At 43.8% G+C, this 19626-nt stretch overlaps 1 protein-coding gene across 4 annotated transcripts in view; it reads right to left on the bottom strand.

Moving 5' to 3' along the window:
* The window catches only part of WDTC1 (WD and tetratricopeptide repeats 1), a gene marked incomplete at both ends in the record, with an annotated part of 53872 nt that overhangs the window by 22974 nt on the left and 11272 nt on the right, over positions 1–19626 (bottom strand). For all 4 annotated transcript variants that reach the window (XM_080692939.1, XM_080692940.1, XM_080692942.1 and 1 more), the window contains 2 exons: positions 3536–3647; positions 4047–4093. In XM_080692939.1, coding sequence (XP_080549065.1) covers positions 3536–3647; positions 4047–4093 — 159 coding nt within the window. The remainder of the gene's footprint in view (positions 1–3535; positions 3648–4046; positions 4094–19626) is intronic.

The following is a 19626-nucleotide window of genomic DNA, read 5'->3' as shown; positions in this document are numbered from 1 at the left end:
CTCATGTTTCCAAGAGCCTCACTAAGTAGCTGAGGCTGGCTCTGAACCTGTGAGATCCTCTTGTCTCAGCCGATTACAAGTGTGCGCCACCATGCCCAGCCAAAACTCTGACTTCTAAGAAGTAATCCCAAAAGAAAAAAGGGGCACATGCAGCAATGCTCAGAGCAGCACTCCTTATAATAGTAAATAATGGATAGGGCTAAAGTGTTGGGCCTGGGGGAAGGGCTGGCTGGCAAGAGACTTCATCTCAGGCTGGGTGTGGTGGCGCAGGCTTGTAATCCCAGCACTTGGGAGGCTGAGACAGGAGAATTGCACAGGTTTGAAGCCAGCCTCAGCTACTGAGTGAGGCTCTCAGCAACTTAATGATACCCTGTTTCCATATAAAGTATAAGTCTGGGAGTATATCCTGGAGGTAGAAAAGCCCCTGGGTCTCATCACCAGTACCACACACACACACACACACACACACACACACACACACACAGCGAGAGAGAGAGAGACAGACAGACAGACAGACAGACAGAGACAGAGACCCATCTCCATGTAGCTTGTAGAATGAGAGCCCCACAATCTTGATGAAGCATTCTAGCTGACATCTGGCAAGAACAAAATAGTCACAGACATTGCTTCGAGTGGTGGGGGAGGGAGTATGCTGTTCTAGCACCTGATGTTGAGGAAGAAAGCATTTTAGGGTGGTGTTAGTTAGGCTCTCTGTTTCCTTGAGTTCAAAAGACTGGAATGTCTTATTTCTTTCCCCTGCAGTACTGGGGACTAAATGGTGGACCTTGAATATATTAGGCAAGCAATTTACCACTGAGCTACATTCCCAGCCCTTTTTATTTTATTTTGAAGACAATGTCTCTCTATGCTGGCCTTGAACTCAGCCTCCCAAACAGCTGGGGGGAAAAAAAAGTGTGTGCCACTGTACCTAACTCTTTTATTCCCCCAACTCTGGGGATGGAACCCAGGAGCATTCTACCTCCAAGCTACACTCCCAGCCCTATTTTTTAGTCTTTATTTTGAAACAGGGTCTTATTAAGTACTGGGATTACAAGCATGTGCCACCATGCCCGGCTAACTTTTTTTTCCCTCTTAGCTGAAAAGTTCTCCCCAACACATGTGAAGGCTGAGTGATGGTGTAGCAGGTAGGGCATCATTTTGCTGTGTGTGTGTGTGTGTGTGTGTGTGTGTGTGTGTGTGTGTGTGGTACTGGGGGTAGAACCCAGGGGCCTTCTACTTCTGGGCTACACACCCAGACCTATTTTATACTTTTTATTTGAAAACAGGGTCTCACTAAGTTGCTGAGAGCCTCACTAAGTAGCAGAGGCTGGCTTTGAACCTGTGCTGAGAGCGAAGAGCCTCACTAACTTGCACGATCCTCCAGTCTCAGCCTCCCAAGTATTGGAATTACAAGTGTGCACCACGATGCCCAGCTGCTCATCATTTACATTTAAACCCTGCAGTCCCACTGGACTTCAGATGTTCATCAAGAACAACAACTCACTTCTTCTCATATGTTTCTCAACTGGTTTATTAGGTCAAGGGACACAGACTCAGTCATTTTAGGGATAGTGCTCTTTAATTCTGCCTGGAGACAGCATGTACTCCATGACAGCTGGAGCAAACAGGAGAGCCTTGCTATGGGCCCATAGCTAGTGCCATACTCCTCACACATTGTAGTTGTCACCAGGGGGAGCACATGAGTAAAATGCAGAAACAGAACTACAACCTTGACAACCGACTACGGAAGCATCCTCTTTCATACCTTTTTTTTTTTTTTTTTTTTGGTGGTACTGGGAATAGAACCCAGGGGCATTTGACCTCTGAGCCACACCCTAGTCCTATTGTAATTAATTAATTAATTTAGTGGTGCTGGGGATGGAACCCAGAGGCATTCTATCCCTGAGCTACACTCCCAGCTCTATTTTTTATTCTTTATTTTGAAGCAGAGTCCCAGTGAGTTGCAGAGGGCCTCACTAAGTAGCTGAGGCTGTCTGTTAATTGCGACCCTCCTGTCTCAGCCTCTCAAATACTGGGATTACAAGCGTGCACCACCACACCTGGCTTACTTTTTTGTTTAACAGACCTCAGCCTCCTTTTCTGCCCAGGGTCTTCCCATTAGGGACCATTAAGACTATTGTGAAATTTCAGTCTCTAAACTCCAAGTTTTGTGCTCTACGATGCTAAACTCGATAGCTCAGGTGCCTTCCCCTAGATCTGAGGAGAGGGAGCAAACTGAACCCAACACGCTCTGGGGGCAGTCTCTGTTGGTCACGTACGAGATGAACTGTCAGTTTTCTGTCTCTGAAATCCCAGAAATTAATCTAGAATGGGCCCCTGGAACAGGAGGTGAAAACCAGAGCTTGGGAAAGAGGCAGGGTTTAGGGAAAGAAGTCGGTTTTGAGCTAGAATCTACCTTCATGTTCAGGAATCTTGTCATTCCTTTTACTATTAATAAGAAGAAAATTTTTTTAGCATAGTGAAGTTTTCCGACGGCTCGTCTCACTCTCATCTATTATAGAATTTCAAGGCTGGAAAGGTCCCTCCGTATAAATCATTCCCTGCAACCTTAAAACTGACACACAAGCTTGGCATGGTGGTGCAAGCCTGTAATCCCAATACTTGGGAGGATGAAACAGGAAGATCGCAGGTTCACAGCCAGCCACAGCATTAGAGATACCCTCAGCAACTAAGCACACCCTATTTCAAAAATAAAGGAGGGAAGCCGGCGTGGTGGCGCACACTTGTCATCCCAGCACTTGGGAGGGGAGACAGGAGGATCGCACAGGTTCGAAGCCAGCCTCAGCAACTTAGTGAGACCTTGTTTCCAAATAAAATATAAAATAGGTTGGGGGTATAGCCCAGAGATAAAAGGCCTCTGGGTTCCATCTCCAGTACTACAAAAAAGGGGGGTGCTGAGCGTGTGGTCGAGAGGTAGAGAAGTGCCCAAGGAGTGGGCACTGCCAGAACCAACACACTCCAGATCTGCAGGGGCTGCCCTGCCTTTTCTTTCTTCATGGTCCTGGGGACTGAACCCAGGGATATTCCACCTCTGCGCTACACCCCCAGCCCTATGGTATTTTTTTTATTTTGAAACAAGGTCTTGCTAAGTAGCTGAGGCTGGCTGCAAACCAGTGAACCTCCTGTCTCAGTCTCCCAACTCCTGGGATTTCAAGCATGCGCCACCACTCCTGGCTCTATTAGCTACTTCTTTTTTACAGAGAAGAAACAGAGGCCAGGTGATTTGCCTAGTTTACACAACTTCCATGAGGCACGTGAGGAAGCCAAGTGCAGGTGCCTGCTCCCTAAACTTATGCTCAGAGCCTCCCCCACCCTTGATACTCAGGTGACTACAAATCTATCTCAGGCTGGCCTCTTGGCTCTATGAGAGGAAGAAGAGAATGAAAAAGAGACTGGGTTTCGGACATCAAAATTAGACGCTTAGACCACAGGGGGACCTGGGACACCACGGGTTGATGCGACCATGCCCACAGCCCAGCCTCCCTTCACCTGCTCTGTGGCGTCTGCGACTCACCTTGACAGAGAAGATGTTTGCCGTGTGTCCCGTGTGCATGGAGAGCAGCTTCTTGTGGTTCAGTGGGTCCCACACAATCGTGTGCTGGTCATCGGAACCAGAGGCCAGCAAGCTGCAAACAGAGAAGGGGCTCTGAGCGCTCCTCGAGTTCCCGGCCCCTCCCCTGCCACATGCCCAGCACACACCGGGCGAGCACAGGAACGGGAAGGTCGGTAGAGGCCACAAAATTTAAGGTTATCTTATAAATATTAGATTCTATTGTGTCCTAAGAATTTCCTATTGTTCCTCAAACACACTGGCTTACTGAAAGCAGGGTTTGGATGGTCATGCAACCTTCTAGCTACCTGGGATTAATGGCTTAACTATGTGCCGACAGTTATGGGCTGCTCGTAACAAGAGCAGAGGCAACAATCTGTTTCACTTGGATCCGTTACTTCCCGTGATGCACTGAGAGGAAGAAGCCCTCCCCCAGCCTCCGACCCCTTCTTCACAGCCTCCAGCTTATACTCACTCTCCTTTCTCGTTCCACTCCAGACAGTTGACACAGCCCGAATGACCCTGGGGAGCAAACACAAAGGGGCACGAGGAGCGCTGGTTAGAGACCCTTCTGGGGAGAAGCAGAACTGAATAGATAAATGGTCTCTTTCTGTCTGCTTGTTTGCTGCACATGCTAGGCAAGTGCTTTATTACCGATCTATATCTTCAGCATAAACCAACCTTTCCATCTTCAGTATTTTCCAGAAAACGCAGGTCAGAATTGACAAACTGCTTGGCATCTTGCAGTATATAAAGTGCTTTCTTTTTATTATTATTATTAATTTTTTTGGTGGTACTGGGAGTGGAACCCAGAGTCTTTCTACCTCTGGGCTATATTCCCAGACCTATTTTATATTTTATTTGGACACAGGGTCTCACTAAGTTGCTGAAAGCCTCTAAGTAGCTGAGGCTGGCTTCGAACCTGCGTGATCCTCCTGTCTCAGCCTCCCAAGCGCGGGGATTACAAGCGTGCGCCACCACACCCGGCTATAAAGTACTTTCATATCCACAATTTCATTTGACACTGGGCACCCTTGAGCTATGAAGGGCAATCCTACCCTGCAGAAGAGTCAACTGAAGCCAGGCATGGTGGCCCACGCCTATAATCCCAGTACTTGGAAGGCTGAGAAAAGAGATAGCAGGTTTGAATCCAGCCTTAGCAATTTCGTGAGACCCCATTCAAAATTTAAGAAAATAAATAAAAGCCGGATGCGGTGGCACACGTTTGTAATCCCAGCATTTGGGAGGCTGAGACAGGAGGATTGCGGTTCACGGACAGCCTCAGCTACTTAGTGAGGCCCTTTGCAACTCAGTGAGCCCTATTTCAAAATAAAGAATATAAAATAGGGCTGGGGGGGGTGTAGCTTGGAGGTAGAATGCCCCTGGGTTGAATTCTCAATACCAGAAAAAGAAGAAAACAAGTTCAGGTAGCAGTACAGAGAAAAACTGAGATCTAAAAATGTTTTGTTCCCAGACCAGCACAGTTGTATATCCCTGTAATTCTAGTACTTGGGAGGCTGAGACAGGAGATCAGTTTTCCCAGCCAGCCTCAGCAACTTAGTGAGACCCTGTTTCAAAATAAAGAATAAAAAAATAGGCTGGGGTGTAGCTCAGAGATAGAAGGCCCCTGGGTTCAATTCACACACACACACACACACACACACACACACACACACACACACTAAATAAATAAATAAAATGCTCCTGGGTTTAACTCCCAGTACCACTAAAATAAAATAAAATAAAATAAAATAAAATAAAATAAAATAAAATGGGCTGGGAGGCCAGGTATGGGTGGCTCATGCTTATAATTCTAGTACTTGGAAGGCTGAGACAGGAGGATCAAGCAAGTTTGAAGCCAGCCTCAGCTACTTAGTGAGACTCTCAGTAACTTAGTGAGACCCTATTTCCAAATAAAAAAAATATATAATATAGGTCTGGAAGCGTAGCCCAGAGGTATAGGCTCCTGGGTAGAAGGAGGTAGAAGGTAGAGGTAGAAGCTCCTGGGTTCCATTCCCAGTACCACAAAAATAAAATAAAATAAAATAAAATAAAATAAAATGGGTTGGGGTGTAGCTTAGAGCTACAATGCCCCTGGGTATTCTATAATATAAAAATAAAAAAAAATTCTGCTCCTAAGACTAGGAGGGATATATGAATAGTCCTTTCAAGGGACAACCCCTCAGCCACAGAAAATTTTCTGAGAGAAGCATCTGACCCAAGGGCAGCCAAATAACTAAAGGAATAATCTTTCATTCACTCAGCTATGTTTATCAATCACTTGCCGCTGCCAGGACTGCTCGAATACTAGGGGATGCCAGCATACAAAGCAAAGCCCTGGTCTTCCCAAGTTAAATCAAGGTGAGGTCGGGGTTACGAGGGCACCGAAGCCATGAGGAAGCAGGTGTGAGCAGCACACATGAGCCTCACCTGGCAGAAGGAGAGCATAAGTCCTGGGCGTTCCTACTTGCAGTTCCTTCACCTTCCCTGGGTCCTAAGAGCACTTTGATTTACATTTAAATATTATCTCTCTGCCATAAATCAGACCATATGTTTCAGAAGGCACAAATCCATTGTCCTCGCTACAGTAATGGGTTCAGGAATTTTGGCCTGAGCAGCGTGTGGTGGCGTACACTTGTAAATCCCAGTATTAGAGACTAAGACAGAGGATCACAGGTTCACACCCTGCCTCAGCTACTTAGTAAGGCCCTGTTTCAAAATAAAGAATAAAAAATAAGGCTGGGGGTAGAGCTTGAAAGTAGGCTGCCCCTGGGTTCAATCCCTAGTACCTAAAAAAAAAAAAAAAAGCAATTTAGGCCTAAACCTAATTCACTTGGCTACAGGGATCAGCTCTGAAATGAAACTGTGACCCCCACTCCCATCAGATGCGAGTGGGCTTGGAGCTTCTGGAAATGACATTTTCTCATTCTTAGGAGACAGTCCATGGAAGAGATGATTTCTCCCTCTGAATGCTGGGGATATTTATGTGACATGTAGAACTGCTGCACACATTTTGCTCTCATGAGGGAAGTTAGCCCGAGGGTGAAATCAACACACAGAGGAGAGCTGAGCCAGGGGATCATAGAAAAATGGTGCCACAATGACCAGAGTAACCACCCCTGACACCTACCTACTCTGCCCCTCCATTTAAGTGAGCCGATCAGTTCACTAGCGTTAGGAAATCTGAGTCAGGCCGTTACTTGTGGCCTAAAGCATCCTAACCAGTAATCCCGACTCATCGTCTGGGTCTGAGTTTACAGGTGCTCCTTCAAGATGCCTCTCCTGTCCTGCATCTGGGAGCAAGGCTGTATCCCTCCTGTGGCTCCTACTGTCCTAGTGCATTATAGTTTTGTATTGATGTGTTGTTTTCCTCCTCTAGACAGAGCCCTGAGCTAGAAGGCTTCGTAGATTATGTTTACTGCACCCCACGGTTAGGCAGCGTCCAGCATGTACCTGATCACATGAGCCCAGTGGGACTAGAGGGAAGAACTGAGAGATACAGACACCTAAGCCCCAACTACCTGGTCATAAGGCTAGTCCTCTGCCTCCTTCCCTCTTCCCCCTGGTCTATTAAGATCCTCATCTCAGTTGGAACCCATTTCTTTCTGGGTTCCCTACTTGAACACATGACTGACACATTCTCTCCTCAAACCTGCCAGGTCACTCGCTGACCGGAGGCCTCTTGCCTTCCCATAGAACTTGACTGAAATCCTGCTTCTTTCTCTCCTCCTCCTCCTCCTCCTCCTCCTCCTCCTCCTCCTCCTCCTCCTCCTCCTCCTTTTTTTTCTTTTTTTGTGGTACTGGGGTTCCTGGAAACCTTTCTACTTCCGGGCTACACTCCCAGACCTACTTTTTATATTTTCATTTGGAAACAGGGTCTCCTAAACCAGCACGGCTGGCTTTGAACCTGCGCGATTCTCCTGTCTCCGCCTCCCAAGTGCAGGGATTACAAGCGTGCGCCACCACGCCCGGCTTCTTTTTTTTAATGTGTGTCACTGGGGATCGAACACCCAGGGACATTCTACCTTGGAGTTACACTCTCAGCTCTATTGTATTTTTATTTTGAAACAGGGTCTTGCTAGGTTGATGAGAGACTCACTATTTGCTTAGGTTGTCCTCAAACCTAAGATCCTTCTGTCTCAGCCTCCAAAATACTGTGATTACAGCCAGGCGTGATGGCGCACGCTCATAATCCCTGTGCTCGGGAGGCTGAGATAGGAGGATCGCATGGGTTCGAAGCCAGCCTCAGCTACTTAGTGAGGCTTTCAGTAACTTAGTGAGACCCTGTTTCCAAATAAAATATAAAAAAAGGTCTGGGAGTATAGCCCGGAGGTAGAAAGCCTCTGGGTTCTACTCCTAGTACCACCAAAAAAAAAAACAAAAAACAAAAAAAACTGGGATTATAAGCATGGCAAACCACACCTGGCTTTTCCAAACATATTTCTGGTCACTCTTTCTGGGTCAGAGTTATTTCCCATCTTAGTCCCCTCATTTCCCCCCCATGCTTTAAGTTACTTGTGTCTGGGGGTTGCTGCTTCACCTGGTGATTTCCCATAGCACTTGGGTCTTAAATGACTGCCACTTACTTAGTAGAGTAGTAGCCTGCCACAGAGGTCCTAATTCTCTGAAACCTATGAATATATTATTTAAGGTGGCAAAAGGGATTAAGATTAAGGGTCTTGAGATAGGAATACTATCCTGGATTATACAGGTTAAGATCAGACAGCCTTTCCTGCCTGCAGAGAATTCAGGAGATGGTGGTATGATGGTCCACTGTTCTGGCTCTGAAGAAGAGGAAGGGGAGTGGGAGCCACAAAATGCAGTATCCTCTAGAAAGTGGGAACAGCAAGAAAATGGGTTCTACTCGACAGCCTCCAGAAGGAACACTGCCCTGCAAACACCTTGATTTTAGCTTGGTGAGACCCACAACACTCTCATCTACAGAATTATGAGATGATAAACTTGGTTTGTGTTAAGCCACTAAGTCTGTGCTATTTGTCACGGCAGCAAAGTAAATTAATCTACCACTCTACATCCATTACTTTACTTAAGAGACAGGTATCATTACTCATTTCAGGAGTAAGAAAAACAATGTCCAAAGAGGTTACGTGGCCTGCCTAGGTGGCACAACTTAAAGAGTCATGATGCAGAATTTTTTTTCTTTTTCTTTTGTGTGGTACTGGGGATGGAACTCAAGGGCATTCTACCTCTGAACTCTGCTCCCAGCCCTATTTTTCTTTCTTTCTCTCCTTCTTTCTTTCTTTCCTTCCTTCCTTCTTTCTTTCTTTCTTTTGTGGTGCTGGGCATTGAACCCAGGGGCATCCTACCTCTAAGCTATACCCCCAACCCAATTTTTTATCCTTTATTTTGAAACAGAGTCTCACTAAGTTGTGGAGGGCTTCACTAAGTAGCTGAGGCTGTGAATCTGTGATCCTCCTGTCTCAGCCACCCAAGCACTGGGAATACAAGCCTGCACCACCATGCCCAGCTTGGCAATTTCTTTTAATATACTCTCTGATCCGGCAATTCCATCCTAGGTATTTACTTCAAAAAAGTATTTTTCCATACAGAGTATTATGAGAATATTCATAGCTGCTTTGTTAATTTTTTGTGGTCCTAGAGATTGAACCCAGGGGCATTCTATCTCTGAGCTACACCCCGAGTCCTATTTTCTTTCTTTCTTTTTTTTTTTTTTTTAATTCTGGTACTAGGGATGGAACCCAGGGACATTCTACCTCCGAGCTGAACCCCCAGCCCTATTTTTTTAGTCTTTATTTGAAACCGGGTCTCAATGAGTTGCAGAGGGCCTCACTAAGTAGCTGAGGCTGTTTGCAAACTATGATCCTTCAGTCTCAGCCTCTCAAATGCTGGGATTACAAGCGTGCACCACCATGCCCAGCTCTTATTTCTTATTTTGAAATAAGGTCTCACTATTAAGTTTCTGAAGTTGGCCATGAACCTGAGATCCTCCTGTCTCAACCTCCTAAATACTGGGATTATAAGGGTGCACCACCATGCCTGGCTTATAGCTGCTTTCTTTCTTATTTTTGTGGTACTAAAGATTGAACCAAGAGACATTATATCTCTGAGCTATACTCCCAGCCCTATTTAAAGTTTATTTTCAAACAGTGTCTCCCTAGGTTGCTCAAAGTCTCACTACTTGCTGATGCTGACTGTGAACCTGTGATTCTCCTGTCTCAGCCTCCCAAATTCTAGGATTATTGGCGCATGCCACCACACCAGGTCTGCTTTATTTTTAAGTCTCAAACTGGAAATAACCCAACAGGCCATCAACAGGACAATGGGTAAGCAAGCTGGCATGTCCATACAGCGGAATGCTACTCAGCAATAAACAGGAATGAGCTACAGATATGTGAAACAACACAGATGGAACTCAAAAATCATTACATAATGCAAAAGAAGCTATAGAGAAAAGAACAGATACTAAGTAACTGCATTTACAAATAATAAAAGAATAGGAAAAAACCAATCCATGGAGAAAGAGGCAGAAAGCAGTATTTTATTTTATTTTATTTGCAGTACTGGAGATGGAACCCAGGGGCATTCTACTTCCAAGCTATACCTCCAGCCCAATTTTTCTTTCTTTTGAAACAGGGTCTCACTGAGTTGCAGAGGGCCTCACTAAGTAGCTGAGGTTGTCCTCAAACTTTGATCCTCCTGTCTCAGCCTCCCAAATGCTGGGATTACAAGTATGTACCACCATGCCTGGTTCAAAAGTAGTTGTTCTGATGTAGGAAGGTTGGCTGAAAAGGGATACCATGGAAATGTTTTAGGGTAACAACTTTTTTTTTTTTTTGTGGTACTAAGGATTGAATTCAGGGCATTCTACCTCTGAGCTACACTACCAGCACTAGTTATTCATTTGTTTGTTTATTTACTGGTTTATTTATTGATTGATTTATCTGTAGTAATGGGGATGAAATCCAGGAGCATTCTATCTCCAAGCTACACCCCCAGTCCTATTTTTTTTTGTTTTTTTTGCGTGTCTGAGGATAGAACCCAGGGGCATGTGACCTCCAAGCTACACCCCCTGCCCTATTATTTATTCTTTGAGACAGGGTCTTACTAAGTTGGGCCTCACTAAGTAGCTGAGGCTGTCTGCGAACTGTGATCCTTCAGTCTCAGTCTCCCAAATGCTGGGATTACAAGCGTGTGCCACCACGCCCAGCTTCCAGCCCTAGTTTTTAATTTTTATTTTGAAATAGGGTCTCACTGAGTTGCAGAGAGCCTCACCAAGTAGCTGAGGCTGTCCATGAACCTGGATCCTCCTGTCTCAGCCTCCCAAATGCTGGGATTACAAGCATGCGCCACCATTCCATTTAGTTTTTATTTTGAAATAGGGTCTAAGTTGCTGAAAGCCTTGCTAAACTGCTGAGGTTGGCCATGAAGCTGTGATCCTCCTATCTCAGTCTCCCAAATACTGGGATTATAGGCATGTACAAAAATGCCCAGCATATACTAGGCATTCTCATACATGTGAAGGCTGCGGTTAATAGGACAGAGAACTCTAGTAGGGTAGAGAGAAAAAAATAAATACAAGTCAGTCAGATGAGTTCAGATAGCAATATAAAACATGAAGGTGGAACATAAACTGTGTGTGTGTGTGTGTGTGTGTGTTGGGGATTGAACCCAGGGGTTACCTTTGAGCTACACCCTAAACCCTTTGTATTTTTTGTTTAAAAACCAGGTCTCACTAGGTCGCTGAGAGTCTCACTAAATTGCTGAGGCTGGCCTTGAACCTGCAATCTTCCTGTCTCAGCCTCCCAAGTACTGGGATTACAGGCATGAGTCACCATGTACAGCTGGGACATACTTTAGATATACTCTACTGGTCAGGAAACACCCCTCTAAGGAAGTGATACTTGAGAAATCTGACTGTTGAGAAGGCGCAAGTCACAAAAGATCTGAAGGAGAAGCCTTCTAGGCACAGGGAACAAGCAGCACCAAGGCAGAGTGGGCTTGGTGTGCTTCAGGAACAGACGGCCAGTGGCCAGGGCACACAGCAGCAGAAGAGAGCCACGTGCTGCGACGGGCCAGGCGGGCGAGCAGAGGCCAGGAGCTGCGCAACGTTCTGCTGGACCTGTCTCCCAGAGTCTGAAACATTCCTGGCATCTGGTAAGCACTGCACATTTGCCTGGATATATGAGTGAATTAGTGACTGTCTCCTACTTTGGTCCTCTAGTGCCTCAAAGCATGAATTTACTCCATCATCTGAAGGAAGGGTTGACAACTTTTTTGGTAAAGGGCTGGATAGTAGATATTTCAGGCTTTGCATACCATATGGTCCCTGTCTGGACTACTCAACTCTGCTGTTAAATCACTAAAACAGACAGACAATACATAAATGAATGAGTGTGGCTATGTTCCAATAAAACTTTATTTATAAAAACAGGTGGCAGTAGACTGGAAATTCATATGGAAATTCAAAGGACCCAGAATAACCAAAACAATCTTGAAAAAGAACAAAGTTGGAAGACTCAGACTTCCCAATTTTATAACATGTGGTACTGGCATAAGAACAGACATCTAGATCAATGGAATTAGAGTTGACCATAAACAAGTCCATACATTATGGCATCCAGATTTCTGATAAGAGTGCCACAACAGCTCAGACCCTCCCACCCTGCCTGCCTACAATGTGGTTAAGCCCAGGGAGCTCTACTACTGAGCCACAGCCAGCCCTTTTTATTTTTTATTTTGAGACAGGGTCTTGCTAAGTTGCCCCGGGGGCCTTGAAACCATGATCCTCTAGTCTCAGCATCCCAAGTAGCTGGGATTTCAGGCATGCATCATCACGCCTAGCATAGCAATGGTTTTTTTTGAAACAACACCAAAAGCATGAGTGACAAAAGATAAAAATAAACTGAACTTCATCGAAGTTAAAATGTTTGTGCATAAAAGACGTTATTAAGAAAATGAAGCTGAGCCAAGCATGGTGGCACATGTTTGTAATCCAGTCTTTGGGTAGCTGAGACAGGAAGATCAAAGGTTTGTGCCCAGCCTCAGGTACTTAGGCCTTCTGCCACTTAGTGAGACCCTGTTTCTAAATAAAGAATAAAATAAGGCTTGGGGTGTAGTTCAGAGGTAGAATGCCCCTGGGTTCAATCGCCAGTACTGCAAAGACAAACAAACAAATAAATGAATAAAATAAAAAAGGGTTGAGAGTATAGCTTAGTAGTGGAACATCCAGTACCACACAAATCCACATAGAAAGAGAGCAGGGTTTGGTGGTGTACACTTATCACCCCAGTACTTGGGAGGCTCCTGATCACAGGTCTGAGGCCAGCTTCAACAACTTAGTGAAGACTTCAGCAACTTAGTGAGACTCTGTTCCAAAATAAAATATAAAATAAGGCTGAGGGTGTAGCTTTGAGGCAGAATGGCCCTGAGTTCAATCCCCATTAAAACACACACACACACACACACACACACACACACACACACACACACACACACACGTTACCTTATAAACCAACAGTCCTACTCTCAGGTACAGAACAAAGAGAACTAAAAACATACCCACACAAAAGCCTATGCATGAATATTCATAACACTATTATTCACAATAACTGAAAAGTAGACACAAACCAAATGTCTGTCAACTAAAGAATGGTACACAAAATGTGGTATATATGTACAATGGAATGTTATTTAGCCATAACCTCTAAAACTTTATGTTAAGTGAAGAAAAAAGACACAAAGTGGGGTGTGTGTGTGTGTGTGTCTGGGAATTGAACCCAGGGGAATTTTTTATTTTATTATTTGGAAACAGGTTCTCACTAAGTTGCAGACAACCTCATTAAATTGCAGAGGCTGGCTTCGAACCTGCGATCCTCCTGTCTCAGCCTCCTAAATACTGGGATCACAAACCTGTGCCACCACACCCAGCTCTAAGATTTTATATGAAATGTCAAGGAAAATTTATTGTGAAAGAAAATAGATTAGTGGCTGCTGGAATGCCACTGGGGATAGGAGATGGAGAGTGGCTGCCATGGGTAAGAGGCTTCTTTTTGGGGTGATGAAAATGTTCCAGAGTTAGCAAGCACTGCTGGTTTCACGGCTTGTAAATATGCCTAAAAACCACTGAACTGTACACTAAAAATGTAAAGTAAGCAGGTGGCAGTGTGACTTTGCTGTCACCTGATTTAAAAGACAGTCATTGAAATCTCACACAAAGTCAGATCTCCTCTCCATCTTTTTTTTTTTTGTTTGTTTTGGATATGACTATTTGGTAAGCTTGGTATCTAGTTTACTTCTCTAAGATGAGCTTGCAAAACACTATGACAAATCTATGTTAGAATGAGGTTACACTGCCCGGTGTGGGGTGAGCTCCTGTAATCCCAGTACTTGGGTGGCTGAGATAGGAGATCCCAAGTTCAAAACCAGCTTCAGCAACTTAGTGAAGCTGTCAGCAACTTAGTAAGACCCTATTTAAAAAAAAATAATAATAATAGGGCTGGGAGTATAGCTCAGCCCTGGGTCCAATCTCTACTACCACCACCACAAAAAAAAGAATAAATAAATAAATAAATAAATAAATAAATAAATAAATAAATAAATTACACTATGCCTATGGAACGGCTCTACAAATTCTATTCAAAAAGGAAACTGTTGGCTGTGGTGGGGCACACTTATAATCCCAGTACTTGAGAGGCTGAGACAGGAGGATCATAGGTTCATGGCTAGTCCCAGCTACTTAGGCCCTCTGCAATTTAGTAAGACCTGTTTCAAAATAAATAAAATGGGGCTAGGGATATATTTCAGAGGGTTCAATGCCCCTGGGTTCAATCCTCAGCACCACAAAAAAATAAATTAAATAAATAAATAAAGGGAGCCAGGAGAGGTGGCCAATGTTTGTAATCCCAGTACTTGGAAGGCTGAGACAGGAGGATCTGGGTTTACGGCCAGTCTCAGCTTAATAAGTGAGCCAGCCTCAGTTACTTAGTGAGGCCCTCCACAACTCAGACCGTTTCAAAATAAAGAATAAAAAACAGGGCTGGGGGTGTAGCTTGGAGGTCGAATGCCCCTAAGTACCATCCCTAATACTGCAAAAAAAAAAAAAAAAAAAAAAAAAGACAACTTGTGTGCCACCACACCTGGCTTTCTGGCTTTCTTATTTTTGAAACAAGGTCTTGGTAGATTGCTGAGAGTCTCATTACTTGCTGAGGTTGTCCTAGAACCTGCGATTCTGCAATTTTTCTGTCTCAGCCTCCCAAGTACTGGGATTATAAGCATGTGCCACCACTCCCGGTTTAAGTTGCTTATATTATACAGGCATCCTTTGGTATCTTTGAATGATTGTTCCAGGACTTCCCACAGATCCCAAAATCATTGCTGCTCAAGTCTTTTGCATAAAATGTTGTATTATTTGCATATAACTTATGCACATCCTTCTAAATACTTTTAATCATCTGTTACTTATGCCTAATAGATGTGAACACTATGTAAATAGTTATTATACTATACTGTTTCAGGAATAACCAAAGAAAACAGTCTATACATAGTACAAACCAGTTTAGTCCTAACTGCAGCTTTGGTCTGCGGCTGGCTGACATGGACACAGAGCCCATGGTGTGGGGCTGACTCTGTCTCATCTGTGTAATACCTTCACAATTTGCCCGATTGCTTTGTACTTCCATTTTGTTTCTTTTATAATTTATTTGTGCTGGGGATTGAACCCAGGGGCATTCTACTTCTGAGCTACACTCCCATCTGGTTTTTATTTTTTATTTTGAAACAGGGTCTAAGTTGCAGAGGGCCTTACTAAGTAGCTGAGGCTGGCTGTGAACCTGTGATCCTCCTGTCTCAGCCTCCCAAAGTCCTGAGATTACAAGCGTGTACCACCACACCCAGCTTCTTGTATAATTTCAGCCTAAATTCAAGTTATAAATTTATGGAATAATCCATATCAAACTAGATTCATTTCTTTTTTTTTCTTTTTTGCGGTACTGTGAATTGGACCCAGGTATATTCTACCTCTGAGCCACATCTCCAGCCCTATTTTATTTTATTTTAAAATTTTTGTGGTACTGGGGATGGAACCCAGATGCATTCTATCTCCGAGCTACACTCTCAGCCCTATTTTATTTTGAAATAGGGTCTTGCTAGGTTGATGAGAGTCTCACTACTTGCTGAGGCTGCCTTTAAACTTGTGATCCTCCTGTCTTGACCTCCCAAGTACTAGGATGACAGGTATACACCACCACGCCCAACTTATTTTATTTTTTTAAAATAAATAGAGACCTGCTAAGATGCCGAGAGCGTCAACAAGTTTCTCTGGCTGCTCTTGACCTGGAATCCTCCTGTCTCAGCCTCCAAAATACTGGGATTATAGGTGTACATCACCATGTCTGACAGGTGCAGCCCTTTAAAAAAAAAAAAAAAGGAGACCCATAGGTGGGTGAAATGGCGCACGCCTATAACCTCAGTACTTGGGAGGCTGAGACAGGAGGATGGCAGATTTGAGATCAGCCTCAAAAATTTAGCAAGGCTCTTAGCAACTGAGCGAGATTCTGTTTTCAAATAAAAAATAAAATTGGGCTAGAGGGTATAGCTCAAAGGTAGAGTGCTCCGGGTTCAATTCCCCAGTATCACAAGAAAGAAAGAAAAAAAGAAAGAAAGAAAGAAAGAAAGAAAGAAAGAAAGAAAGAGAGAGAGAGAGAGAGAGAGAGAGAGAGAGAGAAAGAAAGAAAGAAAGAAAGAAAGAAAGAAAGAAAGAAAGAAAGAAAGAAAGAGAAATCTCAAAGTTGAATGGAATAGGAGGGGTCAAAGTGTGATCACAACCTCTGAAGTAAACATAAAAAATCCTGGTAAAACAATCAAAATAAAACAAAAGACAATTTAAAAAAGGTGCCGCCAGAACAAGGACTGCAAAAATGGTGCTTGTCTCCTGTGCAGTTAGGACAAGAAAACTCACTGAGCCAAGATGAGCTGGCACATCCTTAATGCAGATGTGGGGTTCTCAGCACACTCAGGAAAAGAGGAAAAGTGCTTTGGTCTTACAAACAGGAATGTCTTAGAATTAACCCTAACTAAAATAACAGATCTAACTCTCTAGTCACGACTGCCCTCCCGGCTCTCTTCCCTGGCTGCTGCAGCTACAACAGTTCTTTGTATTTTCTCAATGAGTAATTTTTTAACTTTCAATTTCAAAACCAATTCAAATGTGTAAAAAGTTGCAAAACCAGTAGAAGACCCATATATCCTTTTCGCCTACTTTATTAATGTAGGCATTGTCACTTTTTTTCCTCCCTCTCTTTCGCTCACACTCACCCACCCACACCCACCATGCAAGCACTTTTCTTTTCCCTAATCATTTGGGAGTAAACTGCAGGCTGTAGGACATATTAAGATTTTGCCAGTTTACCAGTAATGTCCTCCTTTTGTTTGTTTGTTTGTTTGTTTGTTTGTTGGTACTGAGGATTGAACCTAGGGGCATTTTACCTTCAAGCCACATCCCTAGTCTTTTTCATATTTTATTTTGAAATAGGGTCTTGCTAGGTTGATGAGAGTCTCACTACTTGCTGAGGCTGCCTCTAAACTTGTGATCCTCCTGTCACAACTTCCCAAGTACTAAACCCTGCTCCAGAAAAGTCCTCTTTATCTTCTTGATCCAGGATCCAACCAAGGATCACACACTACAGTTAACTGTTATTTTTCTCTATGGTCTTTTTTTGTGTGTGGTATTGAGGATGAAACCCAGGGGCAGTCTACCTCCAAGCTACACCCTGGGCCCTATTTTTTATTCTTTTATTTTAAAACAGGGCCTAAGTAGCTGAGGCTGGCCGCAAATCTGTGACCCTCCTGTCTCGGCCTCCCAAGTACTAGGATTACAAGCACACGCCACGACGCCCCCAGGTCCTCTATGGTCTCTTTTAATTTGAATAGTTCCTTGGTCCTTTGTTTATAACACTGACATTTCTGAAGAGTTCAGAGGAAATGTCTTAGTCTGGATTTTTCGATTTCCTGATAACTAGACTTAACTAACACATATGGAGAGCAATACCTACCTCAGTGACTTTGTGTCCTTCCTGCTTTGCGTCCTGTGTGCTTACTGCTCAGAGGTGGCACGTGCTGTCTGTATACCCGTTACAGCATCCGCCAGGTCTCTGCACTGTGATATTATTATTCTCTTTCTTATCTGTGAGGAAATACTTTACATCGTGCCTATGTCATGCCATCAAGCAACACTCTCCGTCTTTGGATGCTCTTTCTTAATACCTTTTACAGACTAGCTCCTACCTTTATCTTTATAAAAGATAAAATAGGGCTGGAAGTGTAGCTCAGAGATAGAATGCAGCTGGGTTTGACCTCCAGTTTTTTGTTCTCTTGGCCAGACTAGTTAAGCTCTGAGTTTTAAGGTGACAAAACAAAATAGTAACACAAAATGTAAACTACGAGAGTCAAAAAAATATAACTCTAACACAGGAAATAAAAAAGCCCATCAAACCAACAAATTCTTTTATTGAACATCTACTAACTGCCTCTTACTATGTTATAAGAGTCCTCTTTTACTTTTCTTTTGCATTTTTTAAAAGTATACAAAATAAGGCCGGGCGTGGTGGCGCACGCTTGTAATCCCCGAGCTTGGGAGGCGGAGACAGGAGGATCGCGCAGGTTCTAAGTCAGCAGCGCTGGCTTGAGAGACCCTGTTTCCAAATAAAGATATAAAAATGGGTCTGGGAGTGTAGCCCGGAGGTAGAAGGGTTTCCAGGAACCCCAGTACCACCAAAAAAAAAAAAAAAAGTATACAAAACAGAGCCAGGCCTGGCGGTACACACTTGTAATCCTAATACTTCAGAGGCTGAGAAAGGTTTGAGGACAGCCTCAGAAAGTAGTGAAACTCTCATCAACCTAGTGAGGCCTTGTTTCCAAATAAAAATAAAATAGGGCTGGGGGTACAGCTTGGAGATAGAATGCCCCTGAGTTCAATCTCCAGTTCCGAAAAAAAAAAAAAAGAAAAAAAAAAGAAGGAAGATTGAATCAAGGAAGATGAAAAGGGGTATGTCAAGTAACTCAATTTTTTTTTTTTTCTGGTACTGGGGATGGAACCCAGGGGCATTTTACCTTCGAGCTACACCCCCAGCCCTATTTTTTATTCTTTATTTTGAGATAGGATCTCACTGAGTTGCAAAGGGCCTCACTATATAGCTGAGGCTGGCCGTGAACATGGTCCTCCAGTCTCAGCCTCTCGAATGCTGGGATTACAAGCGTGCACCACCATGCTCGGCTTAACTCAAGTAGTGTGCGTGTGTGTGTGTGTGTGTGTGTGTGTGTGTGTGTGTGTGGTGCCGGGGATGGAACCCAGAGGCTTTCTACCTTTGGGCTACACTCCCAGACCTATTTTGTATTTTATTTGGAAACAGGGTCTCACTAAGTTGCTGAGAGCCTCACTAAGTAGCTGAGGCTGGCTTCGAACCTGCACAATCCTCCTGTCTCAGCCTCCCAAGCGCAGGGATTACAAGCATGAGCCACCACGCCCGGCTTCAGGTAATTTTTTAATACAATGCTTTGAATGACTCTGGGTTTAATACCTAGTGCCACAAAATAACAACAACAACAAAAGTATACAAAATAGAAAATTAGGAAATTTGTGAAAAAACTGATTTGCCCAGATCATAAAGAAATATTCATAATAAAAAGCACAAAAAATTCAGGAGCTTTTACTATTGATTCTGTTCTCTTACCCCATCTTTGACTCCTAATCATTCATGCTTCTCTCTTCCTCCTTTTCCCCTTCCCTTCCTTCCTAAAAGATAGGGTCTCAAATTGTACTTTGCTCCATTGTTAATTGAGAAATTAAGAAACTTTTTATTTATTATATTAACATTATATATATATATATATTTGTGTGTGTGATACTGGGGATGATGGAACCTCAGGGGCATTCTACCTCCAAGCTACACCCTCAACCCTATTTTTTATTCTTCATTTTTGAAACAGGGTCTCACTAAGTTGCAGAGGGCCTCATTAAGTAGCTGAGGCTGTCTGCAAACTGCAATCCTCCAATCTCAGCCTCCTGAGTGCTGGGATTA

This window comes from Muscardinus avellanarius (genome assembly GCF_963383645.1).
Source record: "Muscardinus avellanarius genome assembly, chromosome: 3".
NCBI classification, from domain to species: domain Eukaryota; kingdom Metazoa; phylum Chordata; class Mammalia; order Rodentia; family Gliridae; genus Muscardinus; species Muscardinus avellanarius.
Note: the sequence above shows the minus strand (reverse complement) of the source record. Positions and strands in the feature narration are given on the sequence as shown.